Consider the following 26,224-nt stretch of genomic DNA (forward strand, 5'->3'; position numbering starts at 1 on the left):
AACAGATCAATCATAGATCACAGTTAATGTCTCCCGTTATGGCACCCAGTGATTGCCCTGTTATTATCTCACCAATTATGACTATCATCATTATTATCATTTCTCTATTACAGTTCATTACTCCAGAGCTGAGAAAGGATGGTGAGTGGCAGTTATTCCATTTATTGATTGGTAGGAAGGTGTGAACCTTTGTTGCATGCTGTTTTCTCTTCTAACTGAAGCTGCCTGAGTGCAGTCGAGGCTCACAGGCCGTTTGGCCGCTTATCGCCGAGTCTGACCAGTTGGGCGTAAATTGACAAACTCCCAGTATAAATAACTGGAAGTGGGAAAGGCATTCAGACACTTTTCTCATCGTATTAGCTCAAAATATGAAAATGTTTGCTGTTTTATAAGACCTTGGGTTTGTGGCTATCAAATATCAAACCACCATGATACTAGTGAAAAGAAAAAGAAAAGCATGTTTAAGTTAAAAGGCCTGCAGAAAAAAATATTTTCATATCAAGGAAAATAGCTTTTTTTATTTTTATTTTTTATACATAAAGCATTCTTTTATCCTCTATCCCAATGAGCACATTTTCTTTTCAAACAAGCAGACAGACAGCTTGGGCTAAAGATCTGTACCAACACCTATTCTGGCACCTCAGCTAAACGGCAATCTGCTAGTAAATCTGTTTTTCTTTTTTTTTTTTTTTTTAGAAAATCAATAATTTATGTTATTTCTTTTCAAAAGCTTAGTTCAGGGTGATGCCACTCACAGTTCTGTATTTCATATATTAAAACAGGAGGTTTACCTTCACTCAGATTTGCAGCAACCTAAAAACTAGGACAGCCTCTCGGTCCATCGCTTGCATTGAAGATGTACAATGGAGTTGCTACCTTGTCCAAGTCCTATTTGAAGGAGATTTAAAAAGTACCCGGCAATATCCGCTTGAAAATAAAGGAATGCACACACACGAAGGCCCTTCCTATGGGCAACAAATCAAATCAAGCACAGTTGATGTTTACTCAAGAGGTGTCTCAGCAGTGTGTTTCAACACACCCCCCTCTTTGCAAACAACCTGAGGCAATCTCCATACACTGCCTCACTGGAAAGCACAAACAGACTGGGCTGCCCACACTCAAACACAAGCAGACGGATGGCTCACCAGATAGGGAGACTGTCCCATCTCTGGGAGGTGAAAGAAGGAGAATAAACGTACACTCTAAATAGCTGCTGTGTCTCGCAGTCATCAACCTTAGTCAGCAACTGACTCACAACCTCTGTTGTTTGTTCTATGCCAGACGCACAAGCTGTACCAATGTGATTAAGGACAGAAAGGAACGGCGCATCATGCTGCTGTTGGCAGAACATAGTTTCTCTCCACAAATGTCAAATTTGGATTAATCGAGACAAATACATTTAGGATTAGATTGACGACCGTGCATTTTAGGAAATAATGAAATAAGCTTTGAAATAGTTTCGTAAGCCAAAGGGTCACACACTTATCACAGCTCTAGAGGAACGCATTTACAGTTTAACTATGTATGTATGGAACACCCACTGGAGTACAGTGACACGTGATCAGTGATGTGAAAAAAGTAGTAAGTGTATATTTTCTTTGAAAGTTTGATGTAACTTGAGGTAGTCATTTCCAGTCTGCGATCATTTAATCCACATCTCTTTGAAAATGCCTACACCTTTTAATAAAAGCTGTAATTAATTGGGTGTCAGCTCCACTCATAGGGTGGAGTCTGTTATTCTAGAGAACGATTGTTCATATTTACCTGTTAACATACAGTTGATAATTTGTCATGAGATTTGAATGCACATTTTCACAAAAAATATAAAAATCTTCATATTTCCTACTAGCAGAAGACATGTTCTTATTCATGTTAAATACTGTATTTTCAGCAGGAGGTAGTGTTTTTTTTCCCTATTCGCCTATTGATGGATAAAATTTAGGATGCCTAACCCAACTTCAAATTTGAAGCAAATGTAAACTCTGTATTCCTCCAGCTTTACTTTCCTAGTCTGTTACTCTCCCCTTTTCTGTGTTCTGAGTTTAGACTCACCCATTGTGGTTATCTATTGAGGTCATGTAACCTTCACCAAGCACTAACCTTATACAGTCTAGATTTTATTGCTGCGACCTCAGTGACACAGTGCACCATAATGAAACTACCATAATGACAGCAAGCAACTCTCTAACAGCACCCTGATTGAATATTTCACTTCAATAATATGGTAGGAACACAGAGATAGAAGTATTGGAAAAACCTCAAACAAACAAAAACACCAACATTTTGCCACCTCCCCAAAGAGCCGACTGAAAAATATAACAGACATAAATTGTCCCTTTATAGTACAAGTCTAAAGAAAAGTGAAACTTGATTGATTCAAACTATTTAAATGCAGCTTTATATAGGCTAATCATTCACTATGTTCTACAGTTGACTTTGTATTTATTTGTAATGCCTCCACTGCTATAGTGACTAAAAAACAGATGACTTCAGATTTGCTGTTTCTATGATGTAAATCAAAGGTAGGTGATTTTCAAACAACAGCAGTCTGACTTTTCTACTATTTTTCCACTTCCAGTATTGTTGAACTTGAAATTCATCCAGACGTTTTATGTCAGATGGTGTGGAGTTGTTATTACCTTTTTAAGGCATATGCTATTATTTATTCCATTTCACTCTTACAAAGAGTGGTGGCCGTGGCAGCTACAACTATGCAGAATCTACGGACACAGTGGTGGGTCAGCATGTTTCCATCTACACGTTCACAGATTGATAAGCTTGATAATGTGTGAGACATCAAGCTGGTATTGCTATGGTGACAGAAGCAGATTAAACCTGGACACTGAACTATAAGCCAGGCACAGAAACATAAATGCACTTGAGAACCATGCATAGGACTTTAGTATTTGGAGTCTAGAGCTTGGTTTTAGTTAAAAACACCTGTTCAAATAAGTAAATCAGAGGAAAAATGGCTCCAAAAAAAAGAAGAGGACAGTGAGGGATTTAATTTCCTGTTGGTCAAAGTGTTTTGCTTGAAAACAAGATGACTTCTCTCCTTGAGAAGCTTCTTTTTTCTACTTACTCCTTTCTGTTTATCATTTTGAAAGTCTTATTGGAGTGCCATTGCCTTTAAGTGTTTGGGGTCTGATTACTCTTAAGTCATTCAGGAATGTGTTTGTCTTAATTTGTGAAATGTTTTATACTGCATACATTAAGATGTGACTCATGCTGCATGTAATCTTTCAGGTGGTGATTAACTTATGTTTATTCATTTGCCATAAAGTCAATATTTCTTTATTTGTAGGCTTTTGAGTGGCTTTTGCACAGCACTTTAAAAATTTAGAAATCAGTTGTGTTTCTATCCACAAGTACTTTGTTTTTATTGCAAAACGCAAAATTATACACACGCACAATCAAATGACCTAATTGTGCTAAATTGGTCAAATGAATGTATAATGTATTGCATGTAGATAAGACTGTTCATTTCATTTCCAAGAAATTTACTGTAGAAAGAGATTCTAACACCTTACGAAAGAAGTTGCTACTCTAGCATGTTTTTCACACTAAGTAAAATTTAATCTATGTTTTCAATCTTTTCAGCATCATGTCAAAACTTCACTGAAAAAACTTAATTTCAGGGGCAACTCAAATATACAAAAAGCCACAACATTAACCCTTTTAAAACAGATTTTTTTTCTGCTGAGTTTTTTTTTTTTTTTTTAATCCAGTTGCTTTTCACTCCAATATAGAAATGCAGGGTAAAAAAGACATTTTCCTAAAATATCATGAACACATCAGTGTATATTTTAACACTGCATGTAGGATACATGCAGCAACTGATCACACAAATAATTGGACCAAACATCAGCTTGTGCATACTTAATCTATTCACTATTTTTTTAAAGTACCCTTGAAGCAGTTTCTGTGGCACAATGCACAGGTGAATGTTGCATTTGTCACAAAAGACGTGTGTTTTTCCTGTGCAGTAGGGCCTCTTGCATCTGGTGGCCTCTCTCTTATCATTATATTGTGGCATATGGTCAACCATGTCAACTGCACTTCAAATAAAATATACATGAATAAATAAACTGTCAAGGTTTAGCTATGAAATGCTCACAGATAATCCATAACTTTGCATTGTGACCCTAAATAATGAAATGTTGGCTAATATCACCCAATGCCTGATGTCCATTGGAGTGGACACTGAACTTCAAAAAAAATCCTGTTCTTAACAATTATGAAATATATTCAGAATAAATTAAAACATCATCACTTTGAATTGTTAGAATTATGCTGAGTACAAATTGATTAGGCTACAATCAACACAAATTAATTTTCATGAGTTAAAGAGGGTGCTTACTCCTCTTCCTGTAAAGCACCAGAGCCATGCTTGTCTTGTCTTATGTCTGTAGCTCTCACACATCAAGTTACTGGTCAAAACTTCACCAGTCAGTAAGAAAGCATTATTCAAATGACGAAATCACAGATTTTTATTGGTCTAAACCAAAAAATAGGTCATGTCCATTCCAGTGGACACAGGGTCTGAAGGGGTTGAAACCACCGGTCTAAAGTTTTGCACATCCCCTAATGGCACCAAAGCAGCTCTGACTGGTTGACTCATGGACACAGGACCTCTGGTGGTATTCTGTGGTGTCTGGCATCATGACGTTGGCATCAAATCCTTTGGGTCGCAGAGTGGGGCCTCCATGGAGCGGCTCTGTTCTGGTACATCCAGTGATCAGACTGGAATCTGGGGAGTTTGGAGACTGGGCCAATGTCTTTGGCTTTCTGCTGTGTTTTGTTGTGCCATTGTCATAGAAAGGTGTGCTTGGTCTGCAACAGTGTCTATGTGGGTGGTAAGTGTTAAGGTAGTGTATGCCAAGACTCAAGATTTAACAGGTGTAATCATTATTTCAATATTAAGCATGTTATTGTATTAATGGTATTGTAGGTATTTGGTTGAATCTCTGCCTTCCTCAGCATGCTGATCTTCCTCTCTTGTGATTTTCTGTTAATTAGACACAACTGTAATTGAAGTGGACCCAAATGAAGTGGGCCGGTGGCACAAAATTGATTACATGACAACAGCTCTTTGGCTGGTGATAGAGGCTGACCAATCGTCTGCTTCTTTATGAAGCTTTACGAATGACATTTTATGCCTCGTGTACTCATTGACATCGAGGGTCGGCGAAAAACTGAACAAGAGAAAGAGCAAGACAGACAGGGATAGCAGATTACACCATGCCAAATACATTATCATATCCATCTGGTGTCTCATGCTTCCACCACTCTCACCCCATTGGCCCCTGTTGCCCCTATCACTGGGCTCGAGTGGGCCCATCCAGGACAAGGTCATGTTGTTGGCGTATGTTATGAATCTGCCACCTGATCCCAAAGATGCCTGTAGGGACCTGGCTCACCGGCATGCTGGCAGGGTGGCAGTAGTGACTCTCTAGTGGTAAAGTGACAGGAAGGAAGGCTTGACGGTGCAATCTGGGTCACACGTACAAACTCACACAAAGTAACACCACCTTTAGCCGTTCTGTTTTCTCTTTATCATGTTAAAGCAGCAATAATATGCTGCATTTGTAATGGTAACATCCGTTTAACGTGTATTTTAGTCCTGACAGTCCCCACACTCTCGTCATCAGGTGCTATATAGGTCAGCAGTGACCAGGAGTACAACACGATGATATCTGTGAGACATAAGGTAGCATGTCTAAGAGTGAGAAAAGGAGGTACAAATGTGTAGCTGTAGGAAAAAAAGGGGACACACCAAAATAGAGAGGTGAAGAAATACACAATATATCATTATTTCTTGGGCCTTGTTAATCCTGGAAACTTCAGAGTGAAGCTAAACTGTGTTGTGTTTGATCCTTACGACAGAGAGTAAAAATCAAGCATCACCGTGAAATATTAAAATCACTCAGTCAGGGTAAATGATACGCTAAAGCACACGGTTTATAACCTGCATCTCTCTTTTTCTCATTGACCAAATAACATCATTTCTTCATCCTGGGAACCAGTTTTCTATTCCGTTTGTGATGTGAAAGCTGGAATGACCCTTGGGGATTTAAAATGCAGACGCTTTGCTCAGAGTTTACTGAACCGGTGCCCCTGCAGAGACAGAGACAGAGAAATGAAGAGTGAGTTGCTGAAACAAGCCATTTCCAAACCATTGTTTAGCCTTTCATTTTGACCTATCTGTATCAGCTGATTGAGTTAAAAAGGTGAATGATGGATCTGCTGATTCTTTGTATTTTTCTGCCCTCACCATACATGCGTCTGCTCTTTTGTGTCCTTCACATTTTTGGACTTAAATGTGTTATTCTGCACAGAACAGCCTTCTCTCAACCTTAGAAAATCCCTAGGTGTTGATGATATGCTGGCAACCTCTATGCCTCCTCCACACAGTACATGTCATCTATACATTTGGATGTACCTGCACACTTACCTGGCTCATACATCAACAGTAGGAAAATGAAAAGTATATCAGAGAAATGAATTACTGTAGATTTCTTATGCAGATGATGCTGTTCTCTCAATCGTCATGTTGCAATTGACCAAGAAACTGATGTCATCCATCCATCCATTATCTATACACTGCTTAATCCTCATTAGGGTCGCGTGGGGCTGGAGTCTATCCCAGCTGACTTAGGGTGAAGGAAGGGGACACCCTGGACAGATCACCAGTCTATCACAGGGCTACATATAGGGACAAACAAGCACACTCTCATTCACACCTACAGACAATTTAAAATCGTCTACTACACAAAAACTCTTAATCTAATTGGCATCTCTAACTTTCTGAATTTCCTCAAGCATGATCCACCAATCCTGTTAAGAAGGAGACTTAAGAAATTAAACCACATCATACAACATGCAATCAAAAAGTTTGGAGACTGTACCTGTAAAAACTATAAAAGTTTGAATGCCATCACTCACAGGACTTCAGCAGCACTCCCTGGAAGTTATATTACACAAGCATGTAAAGCACCATCTGCAATGAGCCCTGAATCCAGTTAAATGCACTTACTGTTTCCTCAGCTGAAACACTCTATGCACCACAAACAGTCCCATTATTTTTGCTCACCCCCTGTACGTATGAGGGTTGTTCAGATAGTCAAATAGTTCCGCAGCTGTGCACGATGAGCTTGTATGTAGTGCGTGTGCAACATATGTGAGCAGTAACTGTCACAAATGCTTATGTCAAGTGATACTGTGCAAGCAGCAGTGGGTCCTGCATTGTAAATGCTTTTGTAACCAATGGTAGGTGCACATTTGTGATTTCTCCATTGACCTTAACCTGGAGCAGACAAGAAAATGTTACATTATTTGTCAGTCAGGACAAGCAAAACTTAATGTCAAGGATCATCACAGGCGACTAGAGGTGGGTCTGCAGCTAGCACAGAGAGAAGAATCAACAGTTTTCACAGTGATAGTCTCCTGGACCAGATGAGGCCCACAAGGTCTAGAGGACACCAGGAGCTTCTTTGTTGTTTTCTTCAACATTTACATGGTTGTGCACTGTGAATTGAATCTGCCATGGCTGGACTGTCAAAGCAGAGTTCTACTGTAATGTCCTGAGGGTTTTGAGGGAGAACATTGGGAGCAACCGACCTGAACTGTGAGTGTTCTGATGCGGTGTGCACCTGGTCACAGCATGGTGTTTGCACAATGACAATTATCACTCCACACACACAATATTCATTAGATTTGACTCCTTTGTGACTTGTTCCTTGTCCCAAAATAAATTCAAGTTGAGGGATTGCTATTTTGGCACAGATCAAGAGATACTCAGTACTCTTTGCAGTGTGTGTGCAACATGGATCTTGCTGCTGTTATGTGACAGTTGTGACTTGTGATAGTTACTGCTTATACATGTTACGTGCATGCTCCATGTATCTGTGTACATGTGTACATGCACTTCAGCACCACTAGCTCATTGTTATAAGGCTGTTTCTCATTGTAATTTAGAATTTTGATTAGAACACATTTCAGCCTTTGCTAGAGATCAAATTTCTGCTCTGGCCTGTTGATGGGAAGGAGATTGATTGTATTTCAGAACTCTGTCTCTCTTCCTTAGAGCTCAGGTTGGTCAGTTTACCATTAAAGGTTGTGGAGCCATTAGGCATTGAATTTATTTGTTTGTGTTGTGTTTTCGTTCTTTTTTCAGACATTTAAAAAAAAATAGCCCTCAGCTTATATTTAGCTTTCATTAATTGTCATTTAACAGTTTCCATGAGCAAGTAACAATAACTAGCAGCCATATTAATTCAAATTATGGGCATTACTATACGGTTCTCAGACAATGGACACTCTAAGCTACATTTTTATTTAAAATTCTCCTGTAAAGCTGCTTTAAATATTTTTGCTTTATTTGCATGGCTGCACCATTGTTCTTTATTCCTCCCTCTCTGCCTGAGCCTTTCTCTCTGGCCCGCCTTCTGTGGGTGGTGAGGTCAAAAGATACCCTTCATACATTCATTCATAAGAGCCAGCTGGAGGAAGGGCTTAAAAAATATTTGCTCAACTCGTAGCTTTCTCTCAAGCAAAGAGCTCTGGATGCTCTCCTCTCTTTTGTTGTTTGTTTATTTCACTTAATTTAAACTAGCGCTCGTGAAAATCCGTTCTACTTATTCAAAAGAAAATTATAATTCTTGAAGTGTACAACAAAGAAGAAAATTTCGCTCATAGCTAAAATGCATTAGTCTGTAAAAGATGTGCTTAAACTGCATAATTGGCTTGAAATAAAATATGCATTCTACTAGCAAAGTAATAGTTAGACATATGGATGAAAAAAAGGAGGTTATAGGGAATCCCTGCAGACTATTGAGGGCATTTGGTTTCTATTACTCACTCAGTCTCCTAAATCTTTTTAGTTTTTTTTTATTTATCTTATGCAACCAGTGACAAGCAACCTTACTTTTCTTCTCCATAATGTGGAAAAGATGATGATGGCCCATCTAATAGCATTTGTGAGCTAAACTTCAGATTAAATTTGGATTAGATTATTCCTTTGAAAGCAGTAGATAGCAATTCAGTGACAGAGGGATTGTTAAAAAATCCACAGCCGTGGCCAAGTGAGGTCATTCCCTGCTCAGCTGCCACAGTGGCAGTTACAGTGAAGAGGTTGAATCCCATTTAGTGTGATGGCTGCTTGACAGCTCTTCAGCATGAGCACCCCCTCCCCTTCTCCCTCACAGTCCTGTCCTCATGTGCCACACAGGATACCGCAGCCATGAAGTCAAATGAAATCTCTTAGATCATCTCAAGTCAGTTGATATGACTAACAAGTCATTTCTCTCAGTTCTCCATGATGCCTCTGAGGTCAGAAAATTATCACATTATCCAAATATTCCCGACAAGCAGAATATGATTTCCATACACTCCATGTGGTTCCTCCACTACACTCTTAGCCAGTCAAGACAGAGAAGCAAAAAATAAATAGTATACTCCTGGATAAAACCAACCAGCATTCCTATAGTATTAAAATAACAGTAGTTATTCATAAATGCTACTATGCGGCTGACTGGGCAGGGGTTGAATCTATCAGTTGTGTGAGCTGTCAATCACAGATGCATGCTGTGTGTTGGAGGCCTTGTGTTGGCAATCGTGTAGGAAGTAGAACTTGAGCCAGCTCTGCAAAATCTTGAGTGTGTTTTCTGTGTCACAATAATAATAACAGCATGTACAGTTGCAAAAAACAAGATTTTTAAATAATTTAATTATGTGCGTCATTTATTTTGATTTAAAAAGTTGAATTCAAGTATTGGCTCTGTTCACAAGTAGACAATAATTTGGCTCGTGCAAGCACTACTGATTAAGTTCCTTACAACCTGGGAATCCCTTTTATTAATTCCCATTTAAATGCAACTTTTTCTCAAATGTATTCAGCCCTGATGTGGTCAAATATTTTTTTGATGAACCCATAAGCCTTTTTTAACGCCACCTAACAAATGGCCACACTTCAGACAATACTCCTTATGAACCTGATTGAAAAACCTGGATAAAAAGCTGAGGATAGAGTCAGTCAGAGAGCTTCATCCTGAGGGAGTTCAGTAATTCAAACTGAACAGAACATTTGTGGAAAAATTGTTAAGATTAAAGAGTCACCATGTTTAATCTAAGTTTTGTATTTGAGCAGACATGCCAGTGCTTTCTCGGGAATTTTAGATGGTTCTCAATAAATTGCATTTTATGTACTGTAAAACTCATTCAATTAAGCTAAATTGCAACAGATCTCATTTATAGCAAAATGAAACAAATTTAAACTACACTTCATCCAGTATAATTACCTGAGAATTGGCTGTTTTATACTATTAATTTATAACATTTATTCCCAGAATGAGTACCCATCCCAAATAGCCCCATAAATCAAATGGTTAGTTTGTTATTGTTTGTCATTTCAAGGTAATTCAGAAGGATAAGAATTATTTGCTGAGATTACAATTGATGGAGATTGTTAGGGTTCAGCTAGATGTTTTCACAAACTCATCTTTTATCATTTATTATCACAGCATTCAGTCTCTGCCTCTGTGAGAGCAGGGGTCAGAAAATAGATATGCTAGGTCACTTGGTGAGTAAAGCTCTTGACTTGACTTCAGCTGGCATTTGAATCACTTCTCTAACCTCTTTTATTAATGCTGAACCTGAGATAGCAGCAATCGAGGGAGACAGGAGACCTAATTCTACAAAAAGATTCAGGCCAGCTTGTTGCTCTGAGGCATCCGTGAATACTTTACGCACAATTGAGGATTGTCTGTGCGTACTAATGCGTGAGAGTATGTGTGATAATTCTACACACAACACTTGCTGGCATGCAAACCAAATATTCTGTTCTCTGTTGTTGTTTTTTTTTTAAACAGCACATCATATTTGCATACAGAATATGTAACAAGCTCAGAACACAGTAGTGTTTTACACAGAATACAAGAAAAATACTTTATTTGAAATTTGTGCAGGTCAAAAGAAACTATTCCAAATATTGCTTTTCTCATAATATCCCAATTTTGTGTCTGAGGTCAGAAACACTTCGTACTGGAGAATGAAGGTGAAGGCACAAGACAGTAGCATTATGTATTCCTCCCAGGGCACAATGCAGTAGAAACATTTTAAAATTTTAAAATGTCCAGTCGACACTGTTTTGAATGTTGCACGTGCTCTTTCACATGGGATCCATATTATTTATTTTTCTCTCCAGTCAGTTTATTCTTTATCTTTAAGTCTTTTACTATCAGATTTCTAATTAAACAAGATGATTGTATATTGTGCCAATTTGACCACACTCATGGAAGTGCTTGTGTGCATGTGTTGTGTGAATATATTTTTTTGTGCTAACATTAGAGGGACAAACCCTCCTCTCTGCTGTAGGTATGGTAGTGGGATCTGTATTGAGGGTTCATCAGAGAGAATAAATGTCTATGGACAAGGTTTCCCCTCACAAACTGCTAACCCAGCCTGAGCACAAATTGTTCATATTCAAGCTGCACCCTAATGTCATTTTCTAAATTCATTCTGACATGGGAGCTCAAAATGAAATGAAAGGCTACCGCTTTCATCATTATTGTGTTATCACCCCCCTCAACTCCCACCCTCCCCACCTCTCTGTTTCTCCTCCATGTTGGTCTGATTCGTTTCACCTCACTCCTTAAACAGTGATTCACCTTCTTCCAGGCCCACTGGGATCTTTTTATATACAAACCATACATTAAACATGCACAGCATCAAGCAGATGCTGTACTGATGTCACAACCCTCCAATGAGACTGTGCCGTTATTCACAATATGTAAATGCACAATAGACAGTCACCAAACATCCTGTGTCCTCCAGAAATATTGGTATGTTGAAATGAGTCTAAAGGCAGAACAATAAGAGAGAAAAGCAGCACAGATGAGTCATGCTCTCTTGCTGCTGACTATCCACTGTTATAAAATTATCATCATTCACTGTAATCAGTTTTTTTTATAGTGTCTGATGTCCTGCACTTGAAAGGAAATATACAGTAACTCAAGACAACTGGCATTCTTGAAGCAAAAAGACAACATAAATTTCACTTTGATTGATTGGTATAGCTTTTGGTAATGTATATATTCCTAAGATAGTATTTCAAGGATCTTAGACACTAGTTTTTATTACTCATTGTGGTGGGGAGTAAGCACTAGGTGCTTGATCTATACCAAGCTACAGCCAAGCTCCACCCAAGCAATCAAATGCAGCCCTGGTCATGTAATATTTAGTATCTGCTAATGCCATTTAGATAATACATATTTGTGTTTTTGAAGATTTCCAGTAGAACCTGACTACTGTTTTCTACTGTAGCAACAAGAGGAAGCAGGCGTTTCTGTGTTGGAAAGCAGAAAACATTTTAGGAGTTTTACTAGTAAGAGAGCACCATGACAAAGTCTTCTCTAAGGCTTAATGACCTCTTTCCAGTGAACACACGTCAACTCAAGTTGGGATGAATTTGAGCAATGTTCAGATATCCCAGTTAGACATGAAACAGCCATTATTGCGGCTTGTTTCATGTGCCTGTGTGACTACAGATATAAACAGAGAACCAGGTTTAGTTTCCTGCTATTACGATCCATTGAAAATAGCAGTGAATGGCACCACTCCAGCTCTCAAAATCAAATTTTGGACATCCCTTGCTTAAATGATAATAAATGAAAATTATAGAGGTGTTGTAGCCTGATATGTAGGAATTCTAATGCTTGACGCTCCGTTATAATAACATCATTTGCATGATGTTTGTTTGCACTTTGCTGTTTTTTACTAAAAGACTCCAGTGCCATATTAATGGTAACGTATCTGGTTTATGTAAGCGCTGCTGGCTTCCCTGTCACACTGTGCCATGATGCTATTTCAGTATTTTGGTTTGACGTAATAAAAGCTTAAAGTTCAAGTGATAATGTACAAATTTAATTATGTACCACCATGCAAAATCATGGTGGCATGCAGTGAGATCCAATAATAAATTCCTCATGTATCACTGTGGGCATAAATCCACAGTGAGAGACATCCCTCCTACACCAGTATAGTAGGCGGATCACCTAACACACACAATAACACACAAGAGGTTTATAGAGCCTCCATTGGATGTTCAATCTCATTAGGAGTGTTTCCTCATGAATAACATTACTCTGGATGAATCACTTGATTATAGATTTCTGTGTGTGTGTGTGCTGGTTGTGTGTGCTGACAGCTTCCTCTGTGTGCATCTGTGTGTGTGATGATCTTGCCAGAATAAACAACACTAGGAAGTGCCAGTCTGTGAAAAATGGGTGCCACTTCTCCTCGCTCTGCTCCTATTGATTTAATCTTCAGCCCTTTGCCACTCTCCACCAAATCCGTCTTCTGAGGACAATGCTTTCCATTTGGGTTTTGTTTGCATGGCTCTTTGGAATAGGCATAAATAACCATGGCACTAGGTCAGAATATCTTCTTAAGGGAGTCGTAATTCACTTGACTGTAGAGAGGGTGGTTCAGCACCCAGCATACACTGATCAGTTATAGCACACAGCTCTGACCCGTCGAAGACCTCTGAGGGTGTAGCAGGCACCCAGATGTTAGCAACAGATCCTGTTCGTCCTGGAAGTTGTGCAGTGGGCCCTCTTTGCAATGGACTTATTTTCGCAGAACATGATTGACATGCAGATAATTTGGAGTCCAATTCACCAAGTTTTCATTCCTGAGGAATAGTTTCCGGTGTGGCAGAGCATATTGTCCTGCTGAAAGAGGCTACTGCGATCAGGGAATACCATTGCCATGGAGGATGAATGTGGTCTGCAACACTATTTAGGTTGAAGGTATGTGTCAAAATAGCATTCATATGAATTCCAGGATCCAAGGTTTCCCAGGGCAGCTTTCCCAGAGCATCACACTGCCTCCACTGCTTTGTTCCCATAGTGCAGTCTGCTACCATCTTTTCCCCAGCTAAACAATGTACATGCACCCGGGTGTCCACATAACTTACTGCTGGGTACGTGAACAATAGAGAATACCTCTCTATTTTTGTCATGCTGTGTTCAGGCAAAGATCACGTCTGCTGTCGTTGCAAAAAAAAAAAAGCTAATCAGAATTTTGAAGTTCACAAGGAAGCCTTTTTATCAAAAGGTCGATGCAAAACGAACTTTAAAGCTGGACTATTTAGTGGAGTGTGGTGATTGCAATTTAGCTGAAGCATGACACTACTAACATGGAGTGAACTTGACTTTCTTCCAATACACACAAACACACAAAGATAGACTTTTATGTGACTGAGAAAACCTGTGTTTTTATGGCATACTGATAGCAATTGTGTTTTCCTGAAATCCTGATAGTGGTCCTTTTTTTCTGATTGTAACTATGCTAGAGATTTTTCTCCTTGGCTTGCTTTCCGATGTAAAATCTCCGTGTGCAGGGTTTAGGGCAAAGGCCTGATCCCCACTGACTGGAAAGCAGCCCTCGTCTGGAGGTGTGATCATAACAGAGTCTGTCTGAAGCCCGTGGATTTCCTCTGGTGGCAGGCTTACCTGAAATGCAGCTTCCGCTACTGGCATGAGCCTGGCTGTCGCATTCAGGTTTGCTGCAATTACAAACCTCTGGCAGTGAGTTGTTGTCATCATGTCCACATGGGAGGGCAGTAAATGAGAGCAACCGAGTAGAAAAAGGGGGGAAAAAAGTTTGTTCCTTACGCACGTCTGCAGCCACTTCCCACTCTGCGCACACACCATCACCTCCCCCTCTCAATCTCATTGTGCTGGCAAATTAAAATTCACGGGTTGCCAAGCCATCCATTCTCCCTCCACTGCTTAATTGTCTCGAAAATTGAGGAGATTACTGGGCGCGATTTATGTACAAATAAGAATCTGTCAGAAACCTGGCAGGGTATACCATGACAGACTCATACACACATGGACTTGATGATTTGGGAGCCACAGGCAACGGCCAGCACAGGATACCTTAAATCCCAATCTTTATCCTTTTCAGCTCTAACCTTTTTTTGCGGCGTTTTGGGTAATGGATGCTTGCAACAGCTGGAGAAAATGAATAAAAATCACATATATACGTGTGTTGAGTTTGATCAGCAGCTTCTTTGTCAGCTTTTTCTTTTTTTTTAACATGTGTTCTACTTGACTATAAACACATGATCACACTGCAGCATACCCAACATCATTATAACTGTTAGTGTCAGTAACATGGGTATGAGCTGCTCAGAAATACCTTGCATGTCAACAGGTGAGGTCATTAGCATATTTACATATGACTCCTGGCTACATTTCAATGATGTATAGCCATCGATGGCATCAAACCTCTTCGAGTTAGACATGTATTGTAGCAAATTGTAGATTTAGACAAACCGTTCAAAGAGTCAACACAGGTTCTTTGATGTATGTCAGTCACAGTCACGTTAGTCTAGTAGCACATCACAAAGTTGGTAAACTGAGTCAATATTTGGCTCATATGTGCTTGTTGAACTTCTAGCATGTGATTAAAAGCAAGTTGAAGATGTCTTTTTGTGAGTTGTAGATATATATTGTCAGAACCGAAAAAGGGGCCATTTCTGCCATAGTGTCATGTACTGTATGTGATGTGAAAATTTCCTTAAGATCATGACTTGCAATCTTCACTTTCATTGTTTCAATTATTCTTTAAAATGCATAGCGCCCCCGTGTGAGTTGCGTGTCTGTAGCTGCATGCGTGTTTCTATGTAAATGTGCAGGTGTGTGCCGAAAACCCCCACGTTCTCTCCCGAGAAGGAGCCAAATGAGGCAGTGTGATTATAGCCTTAGCAATGTACCAAATGTAATCTCACCTCTTAGACTGTTGTAGCTCAGCCCCCCCCTCCTCTCCTCGCCCATCCACTCCTCCTTTCATTCCTAACCCATTCCAGCTAAATCCAATTTGTTATGGTTTCAAATAAGGCCTCGTTTTTCTGTCTTCTCGCCACTTCAAACAAAGTGGCTTCTGTTATTGCTCGTCCAGTTTCAAATAGTCCCGTCCCCCCCCCCCATCTTTCTTTCTCTTCAGGTCCATTCTTGCAGTGGTGCACAATGGCCAGCGTAGACTCTAGGTGTGCAGCACAAGATGTAGAAAGGGAAAAGCTTTTACATAGCTATACAAAGACGTTCTTTTGTGGCTTGAGGACATTATTGGCATTTTATGTCAGACTGAACCTGTCTGCTTTTGGGCTGATGCAAATTCTGAAACCGTCTTTGTCTGTACACATGTATAATATAATAATATAGTACAGAGTTGATCCTGGTAATTTTATAGTTATGCTAATTTCAGAATACGCACTCTTTTTTTAATATACTCATTTTATTTCAACAATAGCGTTTTCAAAGAATGGTTAGTATGTCTGACTCAAGTTGCGGTATCAGTGTGATTCATGTTTGATGTTCAAAGTGTTTTCTTTATAGCGATCCATACTTTTTATTGAAAAATGGGGCAAAGAGATGCGAGAAATTAATATTGTAGTTTTATCACATGATAATTAATGTAAACGTCTTAGTATGTCAGAGAGAACTGTATGTGCTTTTTTTCAAGGCAGATAATCATTATTAATTAAAGTGAGAACAGAGAGAAAGAGCATGGACGTGGCTTCTTAATTGTTCAATAAATGTATTGAAGGAAATGTTTTACTCCAACATGCTTTGCTCCTATGGGTCCTGGTTTTAATTGAAAACTTGCCTCTGGGTTGATGCTTATGGATGCCGCTTTTATTGCATCGCCAAGCATTTGGCAATTACGAGGGCTTTGCCACAGTCTAGCTGTTGATTGATGGGAATTATAACCATAAAAATAACAATGTGATAGTAATGATGATGACACAAATAATTATAAAAATTCTAATGTGTACTTGATGGTGGTAGTGATGATAGGGATGATGATGATGATAAAGACAGATGGGGATGTTGGAGTCAGACTTGCATGTGTGCGCTGCAGGTTACTGCATGCCAGAGCACACTCATGCCCGCCGATATGTGCGATGCATATCAATTAACTCAATAGAAAATAATAAATAATTGCTGTGTGTGTGTTGCAGGGGATGATGTATCTGGAGGAGCGTAGGCTGGTCCACAGGGATTTGGCAGCCCGAAACGTTCTGGTCAAGTCTCCAAACCACATCAAGATCACTGACTTTGGCCTGGCTCGCCTGCTGGATGTTAATGAGAAAGAATATAATGCCGATGGAGGAAAGGTAAATCACGACTTTGCATTATTTACACACTTTTACCAAATATGTCCAATATGTCTTCATTTTACATATTTGCACATCACATTCCACTGCTGGTCTATGGCAAATACAGTGAAGCCCTGGAATAGTCATACACTTTTTAGTGGCTAATAGCAGTATATGTAATAAATGTAGCACACATTGAAGACTTTTGTTTTCATACAGATTTAGTAATGACATACAACCTGATTTACCAGTTATTTAGAGTTGTGTTTTGCAAGGCATTTTAAAAAATACTGTTAATGAAGTGTTTGATGTAAATTATATTTAATCATCCTGTCTTGAACTTTTGAATGAATGGCATACTTAGAATGCATCTAGTCGCAATGATATTATTCAAGGCATTACTGCTGGTATTATGAAACCATTTCTGCTAGAGGGGTTGGTAACTGTGCTACTATGTCCTACATTGTCATTTGTTCCTGTAATGAGAGATGTGTTGTCTACTTTTATTATCTCTAGTTTGATGTGTTTGCTTTTGCAGATACAATATTAATTTAAGAATATTTTGGACCGTATGTCATTGACATGTTGTAAAAGACAACAAATAGACATTAACATTAATGAGAGTTTCATATCCTGAGGGAGGATTTCAGCCCATCATGAAGAACTGTTTCAGCAGAGTAAAATATTACTCTGCTCTACTGGACCGTTTTATTTACCTTTGGGGAGCAGACATCTCAGAACCCTGTAAATGTAGTAAACAAATACGTCCTTGGGGCTCTCCGTACATGGGCTTCTGACCCCTTCTAGTCTTTGTTTATCCTTTGCCACTTTCGTATTTTGTTTCCAAACCCTCTTTTCGCAAAGAAAGCCTATTTCATCCCCAGTGTGTCCATCGTGGTTCATGTCCACGATGTGCGCTGTGGAATTATCCCCTCAGCTAAGTGAAAGACAGGCACTCTAACCTTCGACATCCCTCTCCCCTCAACCTCCATCACTGCAATCAATAAAATTGGCCTTCAAATCTAATCACAGTGTTAAGCTGCATCCCAGACAGGCCTGCTTTTTGCCTCAACTTATTTCAGCACAGCTGGAGCTTATGTGTGTGTGTTTGGGTGTGTGTGTTTGTCTTCTCTTTCATCAAACCTTGTTTTCCTTCATTCTGCCTTACATCTCTCCTCCCCACTGTGGTTGTCAGTTCTGCTAGAGCGATTCATTATATGTCACGCCACCTAAGCAACAGATGATTAAAATTGAGTCCAAAACCAGAACTTTGTTGTCATTTTATTTGTCAGTGCAAGAGAAAGGGATTATTTTTGGGTCTATTTAATAGGTAATGTATGTGTGTATATAACACTGACACACTGCCTTTGTGCCTGGCAGATGCCCATCAAGTGGATGGCTCTGGAGTGTATCCACTACAGGAAGTTTACTCATCAGAGTGATGTTTGGAGTTATGGTAAGCTTCACCTTCAACACACAGAATTCATGTAGACACACTGAAATTGCAAAGTAAGTGGATGACCAAATTGTTCTCCAACTTAACCCTCTGAATTGCAAGCACTTTCTGGGTCTTTTTGTGTTCCTCACCTTTTTTCATTGCAATATGAAGTTCCACACCTCTATGGAAACAGCACAACCATGGATTCCAGTAGAGAGAAAGGGGGGTTTTTTTGGACCAAACAGCACAGAAAAGCAGTTCAAGGACCATCAGAAAGTTGAAAATCTGACAATTGTTTTTGTTTTAATAGGTTCTGATTTTGATAAATGCTGGGATTTGGCATTATTTTTTTAAATTTTTTGTCTTTCAGACTGGGGTTCCGAGGATTATGAGACAGAGAATCTTATATTTTTCACTCAAGCTACACTTGACCTGTAGCAGTTTTTTTTCTCGTCATCAAACAGATTTCAATGTCATATTTTCTCCAGTTTTACAATTTCCATTTTCAGCTGTTCTTTAAAATAATAGTTCCACTTTAGGTCTGGAGCTAAATACGAAGCATTTTTTGATTAGGATTTGAAATCTGAAGGCAGCCATAGATACTTATAATACATGCAGCTATTTCAAAATGCACCAGCAGCTGTCCTCAATTGCACTAAAAATGGAGATTACACCTTGTCTGTATTAACCTTCCTTCACTGGTTAAGATTCTTTAGGCTTTGAAGCACTACATGCAGAGGCACCAGCTTAGTCCTCTTTAGCCTTTATTCTTTAGTGGAACAGTTTCCCCCTCACTGTCAAGCCTTCCTCATCAATCTCCACTATAGAGTCCATTTCAAGACCCGTGGACATGACTCCACTTTTATTATTAACATAAAGAGAAGAGTGTCAATTTCTTCTATTTCTGCTTAAAGATATCACAATCACTGATCTACTCCTTTAACTCCTGCAAGACTTAAAGACACCCCTCTCCTTCACTATTTCTTAGTTTTGTGAGATTTGTATATATTATTTCAAACAATGATTTCCTGTTTAACAGTGATTCTTATGTTGATTTAGGAAATGATTTTCCAAAAAAAAAAAAAAAAAGTCAGTTGGGTCGTAATACATGTTTGATTAAAAGTCTCTGTATGGTTTAGCCCCCAGTGGTCCTCAGTGACCTAAAGCTATTACTGCTCCATCATATTGTGTGCATTTACTCTCCTTGCCACTTATTAGCTGATTAACGCTAACACGATTGAAGATAAAGAATCTGAAAGTTCAAAGTGACTGATGACTTTCAAGACTGTGATTAATTCCTCTCCTCCCCTCGTCTCCTGTCCTCTGTTGAGTTGTGTTCTCTTATCTTGACCTCTGTTCTTTGCCCCTTTGTTATGTTGCTTTCTCTGTTTGTCTACTTGTGTTGTCTCCTGTTGCTCCATCATCCTCTTTTGATCTCTTTTAATCTGTCATCTTTTTTCTTTTTTGTCTTTTCATGCCTTTTGTCTTTCTTATTTTTGCTTGATCTTTTCTCGTATTCTCTTTCTTTTTCTGTCTCCTTACGCTGCTCTCCGTCCTTCTCTGTTCTTTTTTGCACCTCTCATTTTAATTTTTCGCTTCTTTTTTCTACTTTTTCTTTTCTCTCATTTTTCTTTCCCTTTTTGTTTTGTTTGATTGATATTTCTGCTCATGTATTCCTTCCCGTTGCCTCATCCTCTTTTTAGGTGTAACCATTTGGGAATTGATGACCTTTGGAGGGAAGCCGTATGATGGAATTTCCACCAGAGACATTCCAGATCTGCTAGAGAAAGGAGAGCGTCTTCCTCAGCCACCCATCTGCACCATTGACGTCTACATGGTCATGGTCAAATGTAAGTCGAGCCTCACTGTAAGCAAAACAGGAACTCCTTTTATTATAGCATAATTGAATGCAGCAAAACAAACTACAGCCACAGACCTAACAGTTACTTACTATTGCAATAGGTGAAAAGTCCCTGAGAGTAATGAGGAAAGTTTTCACTGACCATTGTTGATAAATTTGCACGTTTAAGGCACACCTCATTCTGAGGATATTCCACATGGTCCCTCTGCCTTATCCACACAAAGCAGAGGTATTAAGGATGCTGCTGCAACCTGAAACCCCATGTGGCAGAGATGTATTTGTATTTTTTTTCTGTGATAGTGGCAGATAGCTGAAAAAATCATTCAGACTTGTGCTAAATTCAGAGTGGCATGAGCTTTACTCATAGGCTGCCGATTTAGAAAATAACGTTAGCCATGTCAAAATTCTAAATGTCAGCCATTTTTCAAGATGGCAGACATTGCTGTCATTTTTCTTTCATGAAATTAATATTGTTTCGTGCAGTTTTGGCACCTTAGAATTTCATCCTGGCAACAAAATGCATGTATGAACCTTCTAAATACAGTAAAATCTCATTCATTTAATACATAGACATAATGGAATAGAAAATGCTTTTGAATGACATTTGAATACGTTCATTATTTCAAGCTTATCAATACTGTTATGTATGTAGTACTGTGATATATTTGAAACCAAAACCAAGCAAATCACTCTACAAAATCATTCTGTGTGAAAATACATATAACTTTGCCCATCTTGAGAAATGGCCACCATTTAACAAATTTGTGTGGCTAATGTTGTGTAATAAAAATCATTTTATGATGGACGGGCCAGTTTTGGTGTCTGTACCTCCCAAATAGACTTTTTTTTATTATTGTAAGTATTGCAAGATTTTATGATGGTTTATTTCGTATTCATTTGTTGTATATTTTTTTGTAGTAACACAGTAATGACATTTGTCTGTGGGTACACTGATGTGTTGTGTGTGGAGGTTAGAACCAGATTTGGGATAGTCTCTCCAGAAAGTGCAAAACTAAATTTAAGTAAAGCCCGGAGAAGTCAACTGCTTGTTGAAGTTTTCTCTTGCTATGAGGCTGTATTTACTACAGATCCTATGCAGTGAAATATATTGTACTTGAGTTCTGATGGATACGAGTACAATGAAGTTATAAAGACCTCCACTACAAGATAAATGAGGGACTCATTTTTCTGCTTGGCTGGGATCCACAGTAGCCTCACTGGTCGGTCACTGCTGTCACACTGTCAGGCACTGGGGTCACAGTTGGCACTATAACCTCTGGCCACTGCTGCCAGCACAAAGAGTCGGTGCCAGCTTCACCCTAACCTTGTCCCATGCTCTCCACACTGCAGCCTCTGGCTGTTACTGTCACCTTGGCTTTTACTGTCACCCTGAACCTGGGCCAATGTGGCAGACAGACACACACACAGCAGGGACAGGTCACCCTCACCTGCCTTCTCTTTGCACTAGTGCACATACAGCTCATACTCTCAAACACACACACACACACAGCACTGGTGAAGATGAACTTCCTCATGTTTAGCTGATTTCACTACTCAAACATTAAATCTAGAAACTAAGCAGTAAGATAAAAGATGATCAATCTGACATGTGAAATCTCTTGTATCTGTGTCTGTGTGCTCTTTCGTGTCGAAAGCCACGTCTCTCTCTTACGATGTGTGTGTCTTATTTCCCTGGATACCTAGACAGGCACCACTCAAGGCCAGATCACATGTTTGCCTTGGCACTGTACCTATGTGTTCACAGGGAAACTGGCAGCAGAGCACATTGCTCCATATGGCCATTCTAGTGATGAAACTGTCTTTTATCTTTAAACTGGATAAAGTGATTACGATAAAGAGAACTTCATTTTTAAAAAATCTGCCATTGCTCTTTATGGAACAAAAGGGAATTTATGACATAACAGAAAATAGATACATTATGATAATTTTTGTGCAAATCAGTTGAAAAGATAGCATGACTTTTAGTAATATTGTGGTCACATGTTTTGTAACATTACTTTGACAAAGTTTGAAATTAGTGTGTGGGTTAGGTGCAGTTACAAGGAAGGTATACAACTGATATAGTTGTAGTCTTCTGTGCAGTTTTTCCTCTAATTTAAACAGACATTTCCATTTTGAATTATTCACACTGTATACACGTGTGCGTGTAGTCAAAATGAAAAATGTATATTATTTAGATCTCGAAGGATCCTATCAGTGAAATTATTATGAAAGCTTTCATGCAAATAACACTGAAAAGAGCATGTTATGCATATTTGACACAATCTACGTAGGCAGAACCCTTGACACCAAAGTGTGAAGACTACTGAATTGCACTGCCTGATCACCACTGACACATATTCAACACACCGCTCCTCCCACTTAGATGCTGTTACTGTAAGTTCACACAGCCAGGAAATAACTTGATCTTCCTGCTTCCTGCTGAGAAAACCATACTATGAGATTTGCATGAGGTCAGATTTATAGTCAAGGGCTGGGAAAAATTTAACATCATGAATCCACAGGGTTAAATATCAATATCTATACTGTGTATGTATTTGTAACATCTTAGTAATCAGGACATAATGCAAGACCATTTTCCAGGTTGGATGATTGATGCAGATAGTCGCCCCAAGTTCAAGGAGCTGGCTGCAGAGTTCACTAGGATGGCTCGTGATCCCCAAAGATACCTGGTCATCCAGGTAGGTACATGTGAAACTGTTTATTAAGATAAAATTACCTTTATTGTAAAAATGAGCCTGTCTTCTGTTGTGTTTGTTTTTGTGTCCCGCTGACAGTTTATGTAGGATTTGTGTAGTCAGTAGGTATCTGTATCTCTCTTTTATTTTATTATTTGTCATAAAAAATGTACTACTTGGTAGATTTTTTGTCTTTTTCACCTTTAAGAGTGTGCTCAGTTTAAGTTAGTCAACAAATGCTGTTAAGTTTACGACGGTAACAATAAAATATTGTTATTTATCAAAGTAACAGTGTATTGTACAACACTTCTGCATTCATATGTCCAACAGTATGTAGACCAATGTGATACGTTTTAAAGATTTGCGTATTCACATTATCCCAAACGCTTTCAGTTAATGCTCAAACCTAGAAAAGGCAGGATATTATTCAGTATAAAGATGAATTTTATTTTGACTGCTTGTCAGCGGTGTCGATCTATATTTATTTGGCCGGGGATACACAGTAAACACCGGAGGATATGTCAGAGAGTTCAACAATAAGAAGATGTTAGCTAGCCAGCCATTCTGTGTCATCATCAAATTTCATCTTTTCTTATTGTTTTGACTTAGGAACCCCTACCAGCAGAAATTACAGACTGTGTATTTGAATTACTCGGACTAGAGCAGTGAATGTAGCACCAGCCCAGCATTAATTGGTTGCGTACAAAATAATCACACACACATCAACTTTTCTCAGGGTGATGATCACATGAAGCTGCCCAGCCCCAATGACAGCAAGTTCTTCCAGAGCCTGTTGGATGAGGAGGAACTGGAGGACCTGATGGATGCTGAGGAGTACCTGGTACCCCACTCCTTCAACATTCCACCACTGGCATACACCCCCCGCACTCGCATGGACTCCAACAAGGTATTTACTTTGAGGAATCTGCCGTCAACTTAAAACAAAGGCCAGTTTCACATTGTGGTTGTGGAAGAATTGCAAAACATGCACTGAAATTTCACACTACCTTTTGTATTATCAAGGTTTAGTTTAAACTAATGTGCTTATTTTAGAATAGTTGGGTCTTAAATGGCTGGAGGATAATAATTGTTTTCATTAACAAATTCATCTAGTTTGGTAAAACACTGTGATGCACCCAGATGGCAGTGATAATATGAGCAAAATGTAGTTCTTCTCTTTGTATAAAACCTTTACAAAGATGGAATTTATGTTCCCTTCTCAGATTATAGATCTGATAGCCAGCTGGTTGAACCGTGCTGCCATACAGGCGGCAATACAGTTTATTAGCATGCATACCGTAGTCTCCGGCACGGTCGAGGTGTTGTTTTTAAAAGCATTTTGGATGTAGCCCCTTAGCAAATAACAAAATGCATACCTTTAAGCTTTGTTTTTACTATTGTGGCTTTGTCAGAGAGCTCCAATAAAAATGCAGGGGTATCTATAAAGCTAGCAGTGACAGTGGTAACAGGTGGTGCCAATTACCTCTCCAACCCATGAGCTGTGTGGGTTGTCTCTGTGCCAGACATTTATCACAATGTGTTTCTGAAGTTTTCAGTTTATTGTACCCTTCTTGAGATCCGCCAGTTTCCATACACAACACTCACTTAGCAAAAGCTCCTGAAGAGGTATTTAAATGAAAACATTGAGTCCAGCAAGCCGAAGTCACTAAAACTGACTATCTGCAGTGTATCTTTCCTAAAGTGCCTGGCTGTTTGAGAGATTGCTTGGATCAGGTTTTAATTCATGATAGGTCATTAAGTTTCTGTATTTTAAAGGTTGCAGCATGAGAGCTGTATAATACGGCGTGATTATAGTATAAATGCACATTTTCTGTATTTGCAAGTTTATACATAAACATAATTAGGCTCAAACCATATACATAAATCATATCTCATATAGTCATGGAAGAAATTATTAGACCATCGTAGTTTTCTTCAATTTCTTGTTCATTTTAATGCCTGGTACAACTAAAGGTATATTAGATGAGAATGCAATGAACATGACAAAAACTAAAACATAATACTTCACGTCCTATTTGACATGCTTAAGCTTAATTGTATTCCCAGGGTCTATAAGAGGCCATTTCATGTCAACAGCAGCACTGCACATGCAAAGGCTTACATTCAGCCGTAGCACAACTCAGAAGTTGTCAGCTCTCAATGCCTAAAACAAAAGAATTATGTGAAGCCACAAAGGCAGCCATCTTGGCACTGCTGGAAATTGGTGTAAATAAGAGACAGGTAGTGAAAAACCTGAAGGTCTCCAAGACAGCACCCTATATTTGATTCGGTATGATATACTTTTCGTTAGCTATTGTCCTAACACACATAAATCTGTGATTCTGTGGCAGTAAACTAAGAGTTTTAATGCTTTCTGAAAAGTGCTTTTGAGAACATTATTGCCTGATTGTACCAGTTTACCAGCCTAAAGCTAGAGTTCACTTTATCTCCAATCTGACTGTTGCCATATCTTTGACTTATTTCTTTTTTCTGAACAGGATGTTCATGTTCTTCTGGTAGAAAAATTTGAGGTCTCTGATCACAGATACTGTCAAAACAGGTTTTTGAAGCAGTCAGAATATTACCAAGCGTATGCTGCTGCATTTTTAAAGTGGTCAAAAGTTTTTCTTTTTTTTGTTTGTTTTTTTTAATAGAAATGTTTTGGCTTAGTTTTCCACTACAAGTGATATGTTGTTTTAATAATTTATGTTCTTGAACTCAAGACGCTCCTGTCAGAGCATTCTCTAAATAAAAGCATCTATTGCATCAAGTGTGGTTTTAAAGACCCACACACAAAAAAGTGGTAAAGCAGTAACGTTTTTTTTTTTTGTTTTTTTTTTTTGTTTTTTGTTTTTTTTTTAACAAGCTAGGCAAGCCCAGCTTTGTTTTCCACTTTTCATTATTTTTGTCACTCAGTATGCGTGAAGGTCTTGTGGTTATTAATCAACTTCACTTGGTTTTTGGTATGTGATTTTTGTGTCTTTTTAGTAATTATAATTCATTTTCTTATCTTTTAATTTTCCATGGCCTCTTGATGACCATTTCTTATTTCCAACTCT

The 26,224-nt window shown here is 38.8% G+C and overlaps 1 protein-coding gene across 3 annotated transcripts in view; it reads left to right on the forward strand.

The window, feature by feature from the left end:
* LOC111574054 (receptor tyrosine-protein kinase erbB-4-like) overlaps positions 1-26,224 on the forward strand; it is a 316,603-nt gene that overhangs the window by 278,603 nt on the left and 11,776 nt on the right. For all 3 annotated transcript variants that reach the window (XM_055015213.1, XM_055015214.1, XM_055015215.1), the window contains 5 exons: positions 17,030-17,185; positions 18,548-18,623; positions 20,309-20,455; positions 23,071-23,168; positions 23,902-24,072. In XM_055015213.1, coding sequence (XP_054871188.1) covers positions 17,030-17,185; positions 18,548-18,623; positions 20,309-20,455; positions 23,071-23,168; positions 23,902-24,072 — 648 coding nt within the window. The remainder of the gene's footprint in view (positions 1-17,029; positions 17,186-18,547; positions 18,624-20,308; positions 20,456-23,070; positions 23,169-23,901; positions 24,073-26,224) is intronic.

Source organism: Amphiprion ocellaris, chromosome 11 (genome assembly GCF_022539595.1).
Source record: "Amphiprion ocellaris isolate individual 3 ecotype Okinawa chromosome 11, ASM2253959v1, whole genome shotgun sequence".
NCBI lineage: Eukaryota > Metazoa > Chordata > Actinopteri > Pomacentridae > Amphiprion > Amphiprion ocellaris.